General features: G+C 56.9%; 2 protein-coding genes across 6 annotated transcripts; one reads left to right on the top strand and one right to left on the bottom strand.

Moving 5' to 3' along the window:
• Positions 1 to 2,691: 2,691 nt before the first annotated feature.
• On the bottom strand, positions 2,692 to 3,921 carry LOC119536567 (basic proline-rich protein-like). Its single transcript, XM_037839427.1, has 2 exons — positions 3,911 to 3,921; positions 2,692 to 3,436 (listed from the first exon to the last, which is right to left on the bottom strand). The coding sequence occupies exons 1-2, from the start codon at positions 3,919 to 3,921 to the stop codon at positions 2,692 to 2,694; spliced, it is 756 nt and encodes a 251-aa protein (XP_037695355.1).
• On the top strand, positions 2,888 to 13,298 carry PELI3 (pellino E3 ubiquitin protein ligase family member 3). 5 transcript variants are annotated; one of them, XM_037838829.1, is made up of 8 exons: positions 2,888 to 3,012; positions 4,048 to 4,200; positions 4,752 to 4,823; positions 6,964 to 7,093; positions 7,735 to 7,836; positions 8,659 to 8,853; positions 9,184 to 9,372; positions 10,669 to 13,298. In XM_037838829.1, the coding sequence occupies exons 2-8, from the start codon at positions 4,049 to 4,051 to the stop codon at positions 11,236 to 11,238; spliced, it is 1,410 nt and encodes a 469-aa protein (XP_037694757.1). In that variant the 5' UTR covers positions 2,888 to 3,012; position 4,048; the 3' UTR covers positions 11,239 to 13,298. The 5 variants fall into 5 exon arrangements, with proteins under 5 accessions (XP_037694757.1, XP_037694758.1, XP_037694759.1 ...); XM_037838830.1 differs by lacking the exon at positions 4,752 to 4,823; XM_037838831.1 differs by lacking the exons at positions 2,888 to 3,012; positions 4,048 to 4,200 and adding an exon at positions 4,228 to 4,463.
• The last annotated feature ends 435 nt before the right edge of the window (positions 13,299 to 13,733 follow it).

The raw sequence follows: 13,733 nt of genomic DNA, 5'->3' as shown, positions 1-13,733 counted from the left end.
CCAAAAACAGTTTTTCCTATTATTAACATTTTGTGTGGTACCTTTGTTACAACTGATTTAACAATATTATTATATTATTAACTTTAGTCCATAATTTACAGGTCACTTTGTGTGTTGTACAGTTCTATGCTTTTTTTTTTTTTTTTTAATTCTGGTAACACATACACAACCTAACATTTCCCATTTTAACCGCTTTCCAATATATAATTCAATATATAATTACATTCACAACATCACGCTACCATCACCACCGTCCATTACCGAAACTTTTCCATCAGCCCAAACGGAAGCTCTGTACAAATTAAGCATTAACACCTTTCCTTACCCTACTCCAGACCCTGGTAACTTTCATTCTAGTTTCTGACTCTGAATTTGCATATTCAAATTATTTTATTTAAGAGAGATCATACAATATTTGTCCTCTGAGAAGCTTTTGGAGAGCTGCAAAAATCTTGGGACCTTAGCAAGCACTTTTGCTTGGAAGCTTTGCATTGACTTTGCCACTCTCGGCTATGTGTTGCCCTTCCGGGAATTCTCTTTCACTTCTTTTTTTCCTTAATTAGAGAAGTTGTAGGTTTACAGAAAAATCGTGCAGAAAATCCAGTTCCCATTACTAGCCCCTTGCATTAGTGTGAGACATTTGTTACAGTTGACAAAAGAATATTACTATAATTGTACTATCAATTATAGCCCATGGTTTATGTTAGGGTTCTCTGTTTATGCTGTACGGTCCTATGGATTTTTTTTTTAATCCTAGTAACATATATACAACTGAAAATTTCCCCCTGTAACTACCTTCAAATTAAAAATTCTTTCTCAACTGGCCTCACAAATATTCTTCCAAACTATTTATGCCAGCTCCTTGCCTTCAGGCATTTGAACTCAAGAATTAAATAAAATTTTCATCTTGTTGTTCCTTTGTCCATTTCTCTGAAGCAAGTTCTAGAATGAATTAAGAGAAAGGAAGGGAGAAACAAATGGAATAAAAATAATACTGCAAAATGTCATCCCACCACAGACTGGTATTACAGTTATTATTCCCCATTCACAAATAAGGAAACTGAGGCCTGGAGAAATGAAGAGGCTGGCGTTCTTGGAACCAAGCACTGAAGTCAGCGCCGGAAGCCTGATGATGGTGTCCCAACTCTTCGTCCCTCTCCTTTAACTGAACAATTCTGGGATCAGAACCAACCCGTCTCCCCGAGGCCTTTGTGGCCTGCCTGTGCCCTCCATGCACGCCCGGATGCTGGCGCACTACCCAGGAGGAACCTCTGCTCTCTGCAGCTGGCCCTGACGGTCTCTAACTCTCCTCCCTGAGGTCCTGGCATCAGCCGGTAGCCCTGGGGCTCAGGTGGAAGTTCAGCTCCATGCTTGTCTGACCCTGTGACTTGGGACCAGCTTTTCCCGCTCCCCAAGACTCAGTTTCCCCATCTGTATACTCCAGGAGTGTAATAACAATGCAGCACACGTTCACAGAGGGCCCAGTCTGGACAGGCACATGATGGAGTGGGACCATCCCAGTGTCCCCATGTCCCACAGTGGCCGTATGTACCTGGCATGGTGGCAGCCTGTGGCTGGCCTAACTGGTGTGGCTTCTCCGGGAGTCCCTCTTTGATTAATGAATGCCTTTGTCCCTAAAGAATGTGCTGTCATCTGCTTTCTTGTCGCACCTGACTGCTCTAGCCCCAGGACAGTTGGTGAAGCAGTTGGTATCTTGGACTATTTTTAGGTAGGGGAGTTGGTGGGGTGTGTGGATGTGGTGAGGCCCAGGAGGCGTCTGGGGGGCTGGGAGCTTCACGTGCAGCAAGTGGGGGAGTGGGGGGCAGGGATGGATGTTCCCTCTCAGGGATATGCCAGCCAACTTCCTCCGACCCTTCTTGGCCAAGGCCAAAGGCCACCTCCTCTGCGCAGTCTTCCTTGGTTTCCTAATAAACACACACACAGAGCCAAAAGACAGGATTAAAAGACCACCCTCCCAGCCTCCCCCAGCCCTTGGTTATAGCCCTCAGCAGGCCAAGAAATCCGAGCAGTAGGGTCGTTATCTGATGCATCCCTGGGTCTCCCCGGCTTCGCCTGGTCATAAAGACAAGACTTTGGAGTCACACAGTTGGCCCATTCCTAGCAAAGTAACCGTAAGCAAGTCCCTAGCATAAACTTATCTCTGTTTTCTCATCTGGAAAATGGGCTCACCTCCCCCGGTCTGTTTGCTTAAAGCACAGCGCCCAGGCCTGGCACACACTGACAGACGAGATCGCCGGCTCTCCCCCGAAAGGGGCCGCGTGCCCCCAAGGTCTCTGGTGAGTGTATGTTGGGGACAGGGCCGAAGGTCACTCAACAAGAAAGTGGCCAGGCCGGGCTGGAAGCGGGTCTGCGACGCGGGGCAGCAGCAGCCGCTTGGGCCTCCTCCGCCTGCAGCATTTTCCTTGTCTCCCTCCTCCCCGCCCCGCTTCCCTCCTCCTCTAATTCCGCGGCTTCCCTGGGCGGGAGGGGGAGGGGGGCTCCCGGAGCGGGAGGCGGGAGTCCCCCGGCCTAAGGCTGGGGGAAGTAGCCTCGCGCCAAGGGGGTGGGCCTGCACTGCTGTCGGGGAGAACGCCAGGGGGTCTCTGGGGAAACCCCGTAGTCCCGAGAAATGGGGGCGGGGCCAGCAAGGAGAGGCGAGGGAGACCCTGAGCCAGGGTGGTGGGCGGGGCTTCACAGGTGTCTGGGGAATGGGCGTGGCCTCCGGAGAAGGGGCGGAGCTCCGCCGACCCGGGCTAAACTTCGCCGCAAGGGGCGGAGCCTCTGGTGGGGCGGGGCCCTGCTGGGGGGCGGGCCCGAGAGTGGGCAGGGCCTCGGGCCGGGGGCGGAGCGTGGCGATTCGCGCTCGTCCCCCTCCCCCGGCCCCGGGTGTCCCCGTGACGAGGCAGCGCGGAGCGTCCGCCGGCCGGGCCCATCCCGCCGCAGCGGCCCCGGGCCCAGGCAGGGGCGAGGCGGGCAGGGAGCGGCGCCGAGCGGGGCCCGGAGCGCGGCGAGGTGAGGCCGCCGGGGCGGAGGGGGCGGGGGCTGCGCCGGGCGGGCGCGGGGGGCGTGTTTGCGTGTCTGGGGGCGGCGGGGGGAGTGGGTCGGAGGGCGGGCGCCCGTGGCCGTCGGCGCGTCCGCGGGTGCGGGCTGGGCTCTGCGCGGGTCCCGGCGCTGCCCGCGGGGCTCCGGGAGTGCAGAGCCGTGTGCGCGCGCGCGCCGGTTGGTGCGGAGGGGCCGTCGGGTGTGTATCTGCGTATGTGCTGGGCGGTCGTTGTGCCCGGCGGGCCGCGGGGCGCGGGCCTGCCCCGGCGCAGTGCCCCCTGCGCCGGGATGTTTTCCCAACAGGCTCCCTGCCAGAGCCGGGCGCTGCTGCAGCCCGAGGCGGAGCGGGGGGCGCCGTTCCACAGGCCTCCGGGGACCCGGGGACCGCAGACACCTGAGGAAGAGGGCGCACCCGGAGCGGGGGGCCGAGATGGGGAGACTGAGGCAGACAGATGGGGAGGTGGAGGCGGGCAGACGGGCAGAGATGGGTAGAGACACGGTGAGGACAGCGGCTGGGAGGACAGAGAGTCATTGAGAAAACAGAAAAACGGACAGAGGCCTAGACCCGCAGAGGGGCAGAAAGATTAAAATGGACAGATTCCAAGAACCTCACAGAGGGGAGAACTCAGAGGTCCCGGGGCTGACAGCTAAACCCAAGAACTGAGTCTGAGATGAGGGGTAAGGATCCCCAACTCCTGGGGTGCCCTCTCTTCCAAGCAGGTCCCAGAATGGGGTCTTGGCCAAAAAGCAACCTCTGGCCACCCCAAGTTGACTCACCCCTCTGGCCTGTCCCCCTTGATTCCACCCCACCCGTCTCGGCTCTGTGGAATCGCGGCAATCCTGTCAGTTTAGGAGAAGCAGAGGTGACGTGGTTGCCATAGCAACAGAGGCGGTGAAAGGTCACTCTAGCCTTAGCCTAGGCTGCCCTGCAGCAGACTGGAGCTCACATTGAGGGGGGCTGGGGTGGGAGGCTGCCAAGCTCTTTTCCTCTTCCACCCTGCCCAGAATGGTGCTGGAAGGAAACCCTGAAGTGGGTTCCCCCCGAACCTCAGACCTCGGGCACCCCGGGAACAAGGGCTCTTGTGTCCTCTCATCTGCGGGTGAAGACGCACAGCCCGGCGAGGAGCCCATCAAGTATGGCGAGCTCATCGTCCTGGGGTGAGCGGCCCTGGGCCAGGTGGGGTGGGGCACTAGCACCCCCCAGTGCAACCAGACCAAGGGCCCCCCAGGTCTCCCCACATTGGGCCCTTCTGCTCTCTGTCTCTCCTCACCTTCCCAGCTGAGAGTCCGAGTTGACAAAACCTGCCTCAATTCATACTGTTACTTTATGTTCCCATTTTTCATAAATTACTGAGACAACTCGAACTGCCCACCCGAGCATCTGTTGGGAGGAGAACAAAGTTTATTACTGGCTTCCTTTCGTAAGTCACCTGTGTGGAGTTTGGGGCGAAGAACTCTGGTTCTCGAGCAAAACTGCTTGGTTCACATCCCACCTCTGCAAGTTACTTAACTTCCCTGTGCCTCAGTTTCCCCCATTAACAAAGAGGGATAATAAATAATAATTCCTCCTTCAGAGGGTTGTCAGAAGGAATGAATGAAGTGATTTCTGTAAAGTTGGTAGTCCGTACCTGGCACAGAGCGAGTGTTCTGCGAGGCAGGCCTGTGCCAAGCCCTTTCATGGACATTATTTCATTTCGATCTTCACAAAGATGCTGTGAGGAAGGAGGTGAGGAAACCGAGGCTCAGAGAGGGGAAGTGACTGGCCCAAGGGCACACAGCTGGTAAGTGGCAGGGCTGGGATTTGGACCCAGGTCTTTCTTACTCTAGGTCTAGTGCACTTTCACTAAAGCCACAGCTGACCCTCATGCTGCCGATGAGAAAACTGAGTTCAGGAGAGAGGAAGCAACGTGAGTTGGTGGCTGGATAGACCGCATCCCTTCCCACTCTTTGCCTGCTCCCTGATATAGGATCCCTGCACCACCACTCAGCTCTTCTTTCGCCTCCATGCGTCTCTCCTTTCGGCCTCTCTCTGCCATTGGTCATGACGAAAATATCTGATAAACTCTGTTGTCATGATGATAACTATTTAGAAGTAATAATTGATAAAACTCTGTTATCATGATGATGACTAGAAGTGATAATGGCTAGTTTGCGGACGTGTGCCATGTACTTTTATTTCTAATGACCGTAATCGCTAACATTTGTCAAGGGTTTACTATAATACATGCCGTACTGCCAAGCACTGTTAGATGCTTTCGCTCGTTTAATTCTTACAACGAACCTGCGAGGTAGATCCTGCTATATTAGTCCCATTTTACAGAGGTCACATGATAAGTGCAAGAGCCAGGATTGAAGCCAGGCCTGTCTGAGTCCAAGCCTGTGCCTTGAACTTGCCCTCCTCAAGGCCTACCCCACCTTATGTGTGAAAAGTTCACAAGAATAAAAGTGAAACCCCTCTCAGAGCTGCTTGCCCTGGAAAAGTAGCTGCTTGGTGGCCCGTGGGTGAGGCCATGGTAGGGAAGACTGTAGACCTGAGGGGATGGGCCCTCTTGGCAAACCTTTGTCCTCTGCAGAGCAGGGAACCCCACACTGGCTGTGCATTGGGGCCATTTGGAGAATTCATTGAAAATACACATTGCTATACCCATCCCAAACCTTATGGAATCAGAATCTCCAGGGGCAGGGCTAGGAGATCTGTATTTTGACACACTCACTGGGAGATTCTAATTCAAGTGGTCCTTGTCTATATTTGGCAGCTCTTCATCTTGCTACTCCCTGCTCTGAAACTTTCTATGGCTCCCTACCGCTTCCAAAATAAAAGCCATACTTCTCAGTCAGGGGTCCAGGGCCCTTCTACCAACCTTTCAGGCCTCATCATCCCCCCCTGCTATGCTTTGCCACCCAAATCATCATCCCACCAAACCCTGCCAGCTTCGGGACCTCTCCTTAGGGAAGCCCTCGCTCCATCTAGAAGGGCTTTTGCAAGAGAGGCAGGAGTCAGAGAGATCGAGCTCAAATCTGGACTTTCTCACTTACTGGCCTGAGACCTTAGACAACTCAGTTTACCTCCCTGAGCCTCGATTTTCCTCATTCATAAAATGAGAAGAAAAACACTTGCCTGGCAGGACGTTGCACAGAATCCATCAGATAACTAGTAATATGAAGCATCAGGCACCCATGAGACACCAGGACGTGGCTGTGATTGAGGCTCTGTTTCACCCCGTCTGCCTCTCACAGTCATTCCCTCCCAACAGGAGCTGGAAAGGAAGGTGGAAATTTGAGATCTATGGATAGATGGAGGTAGTTGCATTGTGTGTCTATTTTTTTCCTTCATTTTTGTTTCCAGGAGTGATTGTGGTGGAATAAATGGCAGTTTGCTAAAGACAAATCCTTTCCAGTTCTTCAAGGCCCAGTATAGTTGTTCCCTCTTCCAAAACCCTGATCCTGGGGCCAGAATTCCCTTCTCCTGCCTCTGGGCCTGTGGCACGGTTGGCTCTTGCTTAGGTCATGCAGGTGGCACTTGAGAAGTTTCCTTGAGAAGCCGAGGAACAACCCCATCTCACCCCCTCCCCACCAAAGGCACAGAACTGACCTGGGGTGTGTCATCTCTTCTTCCCCAGCGCCCAGCACCTGGCCAAGCACGGCTCAGGTGTCCAGGAAACCCTTGGTTACTTGAACAAAAGGCCGTTTGAAGATACTCTGAACCCCTTCCCACTCCCCACATGCATCAATTTGATATTGTAGAATTTTCTAGTCCTGGGTGGTCTAGTGCTTGGGTGGTCTAGTGCTTGTTTATTAAGGTGGGATCTGCCTGGAAGTTGGCAGTGTCCTCCAAGTCTCATCAAGGGCTCACTTTTCTCTCTTTTTCTCTCCCACTTCCCTGCCCCCAAATGCTATCCTCTTAACCTCCCACCTCCACAGCTACAACGGGTGTCTGGCAAGCGGAGACAAGGGCCGCCGGCGGAGCCGCCTGGCACTGAGCCGCCGGCCACATGCCAACGGAGTAAAGCCGGATGTCATGCACCACATCTCCACCCCGCTCGTCTCCAAGGCAAGCAGTGCATCCCAGCAGACCTGCCCTGTCCTGTCCCTCCTGCCCGGGTCCTGGGTCTTCAGACTTCCCAGACCTACATGCCCACAGCCCCACTGGAGTGGGGGATCCCACAGCGTCATCACTCACTGCCTCGGGGGCTTCCAGGGAAATGGTGATGATGGAAAATCCTCAGCAGAGCGTGCAGTCTTTTACCGTTTGCGAGGCGCTTCCCCTTACCCAACCTTACCTTCTTGAAGCTCTTTGGCCACCAGACCCCCATCCATTGAACAGTCATGATCAGCATCATTTTAGAGGCAGCCAAGGCCCAAAGAGCAATGGCAAAGGAGAAGCCTTTGGCTTCCGGGGATTTGGCTTAGAATTCAGGCGCTGCTGTTTCCAGCTGTGTGGCTTTAGGTCATTTTCTCCTCCTCTCTAAGCTGCAGTTCCCTAAACTGTAAATGGGAGAGCTACCCATGACTCCTTCATGGGTCGATGCGGGATTGAAATAAGGTAACTGGGTAAAACAGCTGCTGCACAAACTCTCCCTGCAAACGGTGGGATCCCCTCCTTGTCACTAGGAGCCCCAACTTCTGGCTCAGGGACTCACACTTCTCATAGCCACGTGCCCTGGGCAGCGACTTCTCCTTTCTCCCCACCAGGCACTGAGTAACCGTGGCCAGCACAGCATCTCGTACACGCTGTCCCGGAGCCACTCGGTCATAGTGGAGTACACGCACGACAGCGACACGGACATGTTCCAGGTATGCTCAGGCCCCTCCGTGGCCTCCTGCCACCAGGCTCCCATCCATTGGACAGTCATGATCAGCATCATTTTAGTGGCAGCTGCAACCCTGCCGGCGTCCCAAGGTGTGGCTGGAGGACCAAAGGCCGTGGGGAAGGTGCTTCAGGGATACATCGTGCAGGTGACACCTGTTCAGATGAGGAACCAAGATGTCCCCATGAGGGCTGTTGGCTTTGCAGAGTCACACAGCACGTCAGGGGCTGGATCAAGACTGGAGTGGGAGGCTGTGCACTTTAGGGGTTCAGAGTGACCCTGCCTGGCTTCAGATCCCAGCTCCATCACTTGCTAGCTAGGTGGCTTCGGGCAAGAGTCACTTCACCTCTCTCTGCCTCAGTTTCCTCCTCTAAAATGGGGCCAATAATAGTACCCGCCCCCATGGAATTGTTGGGAAGATGAAATGAGGTCATGCACACGTATTGCTTAGCATGGTGCCTGGCACACAGTAAATACTTAACTAAAATTTCACTATTTGCTGCTAATATTTGAGCACTCCCAGGTGTCCTATCAGCAAATTAACTAGATTTTTATTGAGTGAGGTGCCCCCCTGCCCTGCCCTGCTCCAGAACTGTGGGGGAGACAGAGAAGAGGAAGCCCCCAATCGTGGGCCTGTTGGACCTGGAGACCCCACCTGGGTTTTCCCAGAGGGCCCAGGGGAGCTGGGAGGTGGCCCCAACATCTGTGGGTGGGTGACCCTACACACAGAGCAGCTGCTGGGAGCAGCAGGTGCAAAGCCCGCATGATTTACCTGTGCATGTCTAAGCCTGTGCCTGCCCCGCACCAGATTGGCCGCTCCACGGAGAACATGATTGACTTTGTGGTGACAGACACGTCCCCCGGAGGAGGGGCCGGGGAGGGCCCCTCGGCCCAGAGCACCATCTCCCGCTACGCCTGCCGCATCCTGTGTGACCGCCGCCAGCCCTATACTGCCCGCATCTATGCCGCTGGCTTTGATGCCTCCAGCAACATCTTCCTTGGAGTGAGTGAGCCCCCAGGCAGGGACTGTCACCTCATCTGGGAGTGAGCCGAGGGGTAGGTCTAGGGCTGCACAGCATCCTGGGGTGCTGGGGTGCTGGACCGGCCCCCGGTCACCATCTCCAAGACCCAGGCAGGGATCTGCAGCCTGCCCCTCCATCTCCCCCTGAGCAAATGAGCAAAACCAGGCCTGCAGCTCCAATTCCAGTGCTCCCCTGGCCACCGCTGGCCCTGAGGGGCAAGAGCAGGGGGTCCCGGAGGAGGGAGCACCTCTGGCAAGCAGCCTGCTGAGGACACTCGGGGATGTGTGATTCGGTCCCTCGTGTGGTCCCAGGAGCGGGCGGCCAAATGGCGGACACCTGATGGCCTGATGGACGGCCTGACCACCAATGGGGTCCTGGTGATGCACCCGGCGGGCGGCTTCTCCGAGGACTCGGCCCCAGGGGTCTGGCGGGAGATCTCGGTCTGCGGGAATGTGTACACGTTGCGCGACAGCCGCTCGGCACAGCAGCGGGGGAAGCTGGTAGGTGGCTCTGCCCCAGGGGCTTCTGGCCTGCTCCACCTCCACCCACCCCCCCGCCACCCCTCTCCTGCTGCTGCCCAGCCCCTCCTAGTCTGTCCAGCCCTTTGCCGCAGCCAGAAGGGGGTCCCCTGTCCCTCTGGCCAAGGGAGCTCTGGCAGTCTCTGTTGGGGGGAACACCAGTCTCAGGAGTTTTGGGCATGTGCCACTCGCTCCCCAGACAAGACAGACCAGTGTCCCCAAGTGTAGCCCACACACCGCTGGGGTCCACAGGGTGATGGGAAGTAGAGTGTGCACACGCATGTGCGCGCACACACACACACACCCCTTATAATACCAAGTGCTTTGTGGACACCAGCAGTTTACAAATCACACCCTCTTATGAGGGTGACACCTAGCCTGGGTGCGAGCAGTTGAAAGTCTCGAGTGTTGGCAGCTGGTAGCACGTCTGCCACGTTCAGCCGGCTTCAGCTTTATGACCCGCCCCCAGCGGGAAAGGGCCCTGGGAGTGGTTCTGCCACAGGTGGCTGTGGATGTTCCACCTGGCACAGGGTAGGAGCTGGGAGCACACCCTGGGAGGGGGAGAGGATTGTCCCAGGCCTCATGGCCATGCAGAGCCCTTCCTGGGTGTGGGGACATCAGGCAGGAGGACTGAAATCCTCAGGAGAACCCACAGCTCATCTTTTGAGAGCATGAGCTCTACTAGGGGAGGGGGAAATAAGATTTTTAAAAATGATGCCCACGAGTGTGTCACACGCACATGCCGAGCACCTGCTGTGTTCCGGCCACCTTTCCAAGGGTTTACGTTGATTTATCCATGTGGTTGTCATGAGAACCACTCTAGCCGGGGGAAGTGGCACCCAGCTGGAGGTTGAGCTCCTCAGCCAGGGACACAGTCACTGGTCGGACCACACTTGAAACCCTGCAGTCTCGCTCTAGAGTCCTTGCTTTTGACATCCCCTGGGAAAGCTGCTTGGGGCTAGGTCCCCACCTTTCCAGGAAGAGGCGTTTCCTGCCTTAGGGGAGAGCTTGGGAGAACATTCTGGAAAAATGCCGTTTGGGTCCAAACCTCCTGACTTCACGGGTGAGGAAACGCAGGCCCACGTCCCACCGAGAGGCAGGGTCACGGCCCACCTGGAGGAGCCCACACCTGCCCTCCCACCCCACCTGCCCTGTAGGGGGCTCTCTGCAGGGTGGTTTGGTGGGTGGGATGGGAGCTTGGCTGGGGCAAGGGCTGCCCGCTGGCGGGGAGGCCTTGGGGTCCCCTTGGGCAGTAAGGCCCGTCTGCTGCCCCAACAGGTGGAAAAGGAGTCCAATGTGCTGCAGGATGGCTCGCTCATCGATCTGTGCGGGGCCACGCTGCTGTGGCGGACGCCGGCAGGGCTCCTGCGGGCCCCCACGCTGAAGCAGCTGGAGGCCCAGCGGCAGGAGGCCAACGCGGCGCGGCCCCAGTGCCCCGTGGGCCTCAGCACCCTGGCCTTCCCCAGCCCGGCCCGCGGCCGCACGGCACCCGACAAGCAGCAGCCCTGGGTCTACGTCCGCTGCGGCCATGTCCACGGCTACCACGGCTGGGGCTGCCGGCGGGAGCGGGGCCCCCAGGAGCGCGAGTGTCCGCTCTGCCGCCTTGTGGGGCCCTATGTGCCGCTGTGGCTCGGCCAGGAGGCTGGCCTCTGCCTGGACCCCGGGCCGCCCAGCCACGCCTTCGCACCCTGCGGCCACGTCTGCTCTGAGAAGACTGCCCGCTACTGGGCCCAGACACCACTGCCCCACGGCACCCACGCTTTCCACGCCGCCTGCCCCTTTTGCGGGGCCTGGCTCACCGGCGAGCATGGCTGCGTCCGCCTCATTTTCCAGGGGCCACTGGACTAGGCTCTCCAGGGCCTCCTGCTGCTGCACCCGCCTGCCCACCCAGGGCAGCCACCTCCTGCAGCCCAGAGGACGCTCTGCATGTGGGACTCGACCTGCTGGCAAGCGGCCACACCTGATGGATGTGTTGGATGGGCTGTGCCCTCCCCCTTAACTCCGGCCCCCAAGGGGGTCCCCGAGATCCCCACCCTAATTGGACACACCAGCTCTGACCCAGGTCGATGGAGGGAGGCCCACCCCAGGCCCCTGCCCCTTCCTGGGGCATCCCACGTTTTGCCGCCTACACTGTGCCCCCTCCTGGGGGAGTGAAGGGGCCCAGGGGCCCCTGACCCCCAGCTTAGGCTGGCTGCACCCTGAGCCCGCCAACCCAGTTCCGGATCTCCACCCTTCCTGCTGCTGCCCTGGGTTCCTCCGTAAACTGCGCTGCTCCGCTGCCCTCAAATCCCGTGCGTCCTGCATGCGTGCGATGCCTCCAGTCCCAGAGCAGAGGTGGGTGGGCAGCGGGTTGCGCCCGGCACTTGCTGACACCCGCTGTGGGCAGGGCTCCATGCCGAGTGGGCACTGGGAACAGGAACAATCAGACCGAGTTCGCTGCCTGGTGGAGTTCAGTCTAGTGGAGGACAGACCACTTTGCCACATGACAGCGTGGCTCCCTGGGTGCTGGAGTCGGAATTTCTGGGGGCTGCAGAGCTGTTCTCCCTGGCTGGTGGAAAAGCCAGGGTTGGTGACCAGAGCTCAGCCCCTGTGGCTGAGTCAGAATCCTCCAGGTCCACGAGGATGGGAAGGGTGTTTGAGGCAGAAGGAAGAGCCTATGCAAAGGCTCAGATGCAAGAGGGATTCAGAGTGTCTGCAGGTGGTGGAAAGAGGTTGGGGCCGTGCTGATGGGGAAAGACGGTGGATGGAGAATTTTGAACCTCCTGGGGACAGCCTGGAGCCGATGGAGGGAGGAGGCGGACTGAGGTCTTCAGAGCGTCAGCTGTGACACAAGGGCTACCGTTACTGAATGCCCACCGTGCCCCGCACTGTGCTGATGATAATAACTACGTTCATTGAGCACTCACCTGGCGCCGCGTTCTGCTTCTCGGGCACGTTGTTTAATCCTCACGGTGACCCAGCTGGGGAGGTGTTACTGTTTCTGTTTACAGGGAGATTAAGGCACACGTCTGAAGTCACACAGAAAGTGGCCAAGCTGGGACTCAAATGCACAGCTGCCATCCTGGCCCCAGAGCCTGCCCTTTTCTTAGTGTGTGCCTCCCATGAACAGGGGCAGGGGTGAGGCTGGAGAGTGGATTTGTGGCCCCCCACCTGCTCAGTGCCCAGCCTTGTGAGGGGAGATGTGATCAGGTTGTTGCTTCCAGGACATCACCCTGGCCACCGCAGGGAACCCAGTGGGGAGGCAGAGGTGGATGTGGGAGCACTCCAGTTACAGTGCCCACACGTGCGCGCACACACACTAGGAAACCAGCTCTTACCTAGTTCTCTTTTCTGACCCTGAGAACCAGGTAGGGGAACTTTCCAGCAAGAAACCTCAGACAAGAGGAGAGACAGGCAGAGGCAGCACCTGTGGCCAAGCCTCAGCTCAGGGCACCATCCTGGGCGCTGGGGAGCTCAGGGGTGCTGGTGGAGGGGATCAGACAACCCCAGTCCTAGCCTAGCACTGCCCCTGTCCAGTTGGTGGAGCCTCAGTTTCCTCAATTGTTAAATGGGAATAACAACACCTTCCTTACCAGGTGGTTGGTAATGTATGGAGTACACCTGTGATACAGTAGGTGCCTGAAGCCAAGGCTGGGAAAGGTCCTGGGTAGAGTGCTCTGTGTGACTGTGGGGGGGACCGGGGGACAGTGTGGTAGAAGGCCTGAGTGGAGCTAGACCAGTTCAGAGACACCTAAGGATCTCTGTGACCTTAGGGAAGTCAGTGAACCTTTCTTAGCCTCAGTTTACCCATATGTGTGAAGGGTAAAATGGTTGTTGCAAGGATTAAATGAGATCCTCCATGTCAAGCTGCTGGCATAGGACCTGACAGTAAATGCTCAAATTAGCTGTGATCATAGAAACAGGGCTTGACTTGGTGGGGGGGTGGGGGTGGAGGGGAGGGTGTCCCAAGGGTACTGCAGAGATCTTTTGCCTCCTTCGGCTGCCCCCTGGTGCCAGCAGACAGCACTACCTCCTTCCCTGGGCACATTTCAACTTCACCCCAGTTGAAGACTTTACCCATTTTAAAGACTGACAATTGAGGCCCAGAAGAGTGATTTAACTAAGGACATAAACCAATTTACTGAACTCCCCCTAAAATGATAACTGTCATAAAGAGCCAACAGTTAGTAGCACTGAGGTGCCTAGCAGGGCCTTTGCCAGCCCATGGGCACCTTTGTGAATGAGAAACTGGTGCTGGGCACATGCTGCCTTGTGCCAAGGCAGAGTGTGGCAAGGAGAATGTGCATGATTTCAGCCCAACCCCTTACTTAAGCCTACAACGACCTGGGAGTAGACAGTTTTTA

The sequence above is a fragment of the Choloepus didactylus genome, chromosome 6 (genome assembly GCF_015220235.1).
Source record: "Choloepus didactylus isolate mChoDid1 chromosome 6, mChoDid1.pri, whole genome shotgun sequence".
Taxonomy (NCBI): Eukaryota; Metazoa; Chordata; class Mammalia; order Pilosa; family Megalonychidae; genus Choloepus; species Choloepus didactylus.
This window is presented reverse-complemented; position numbering and strand designations above follow the sequence as displayed.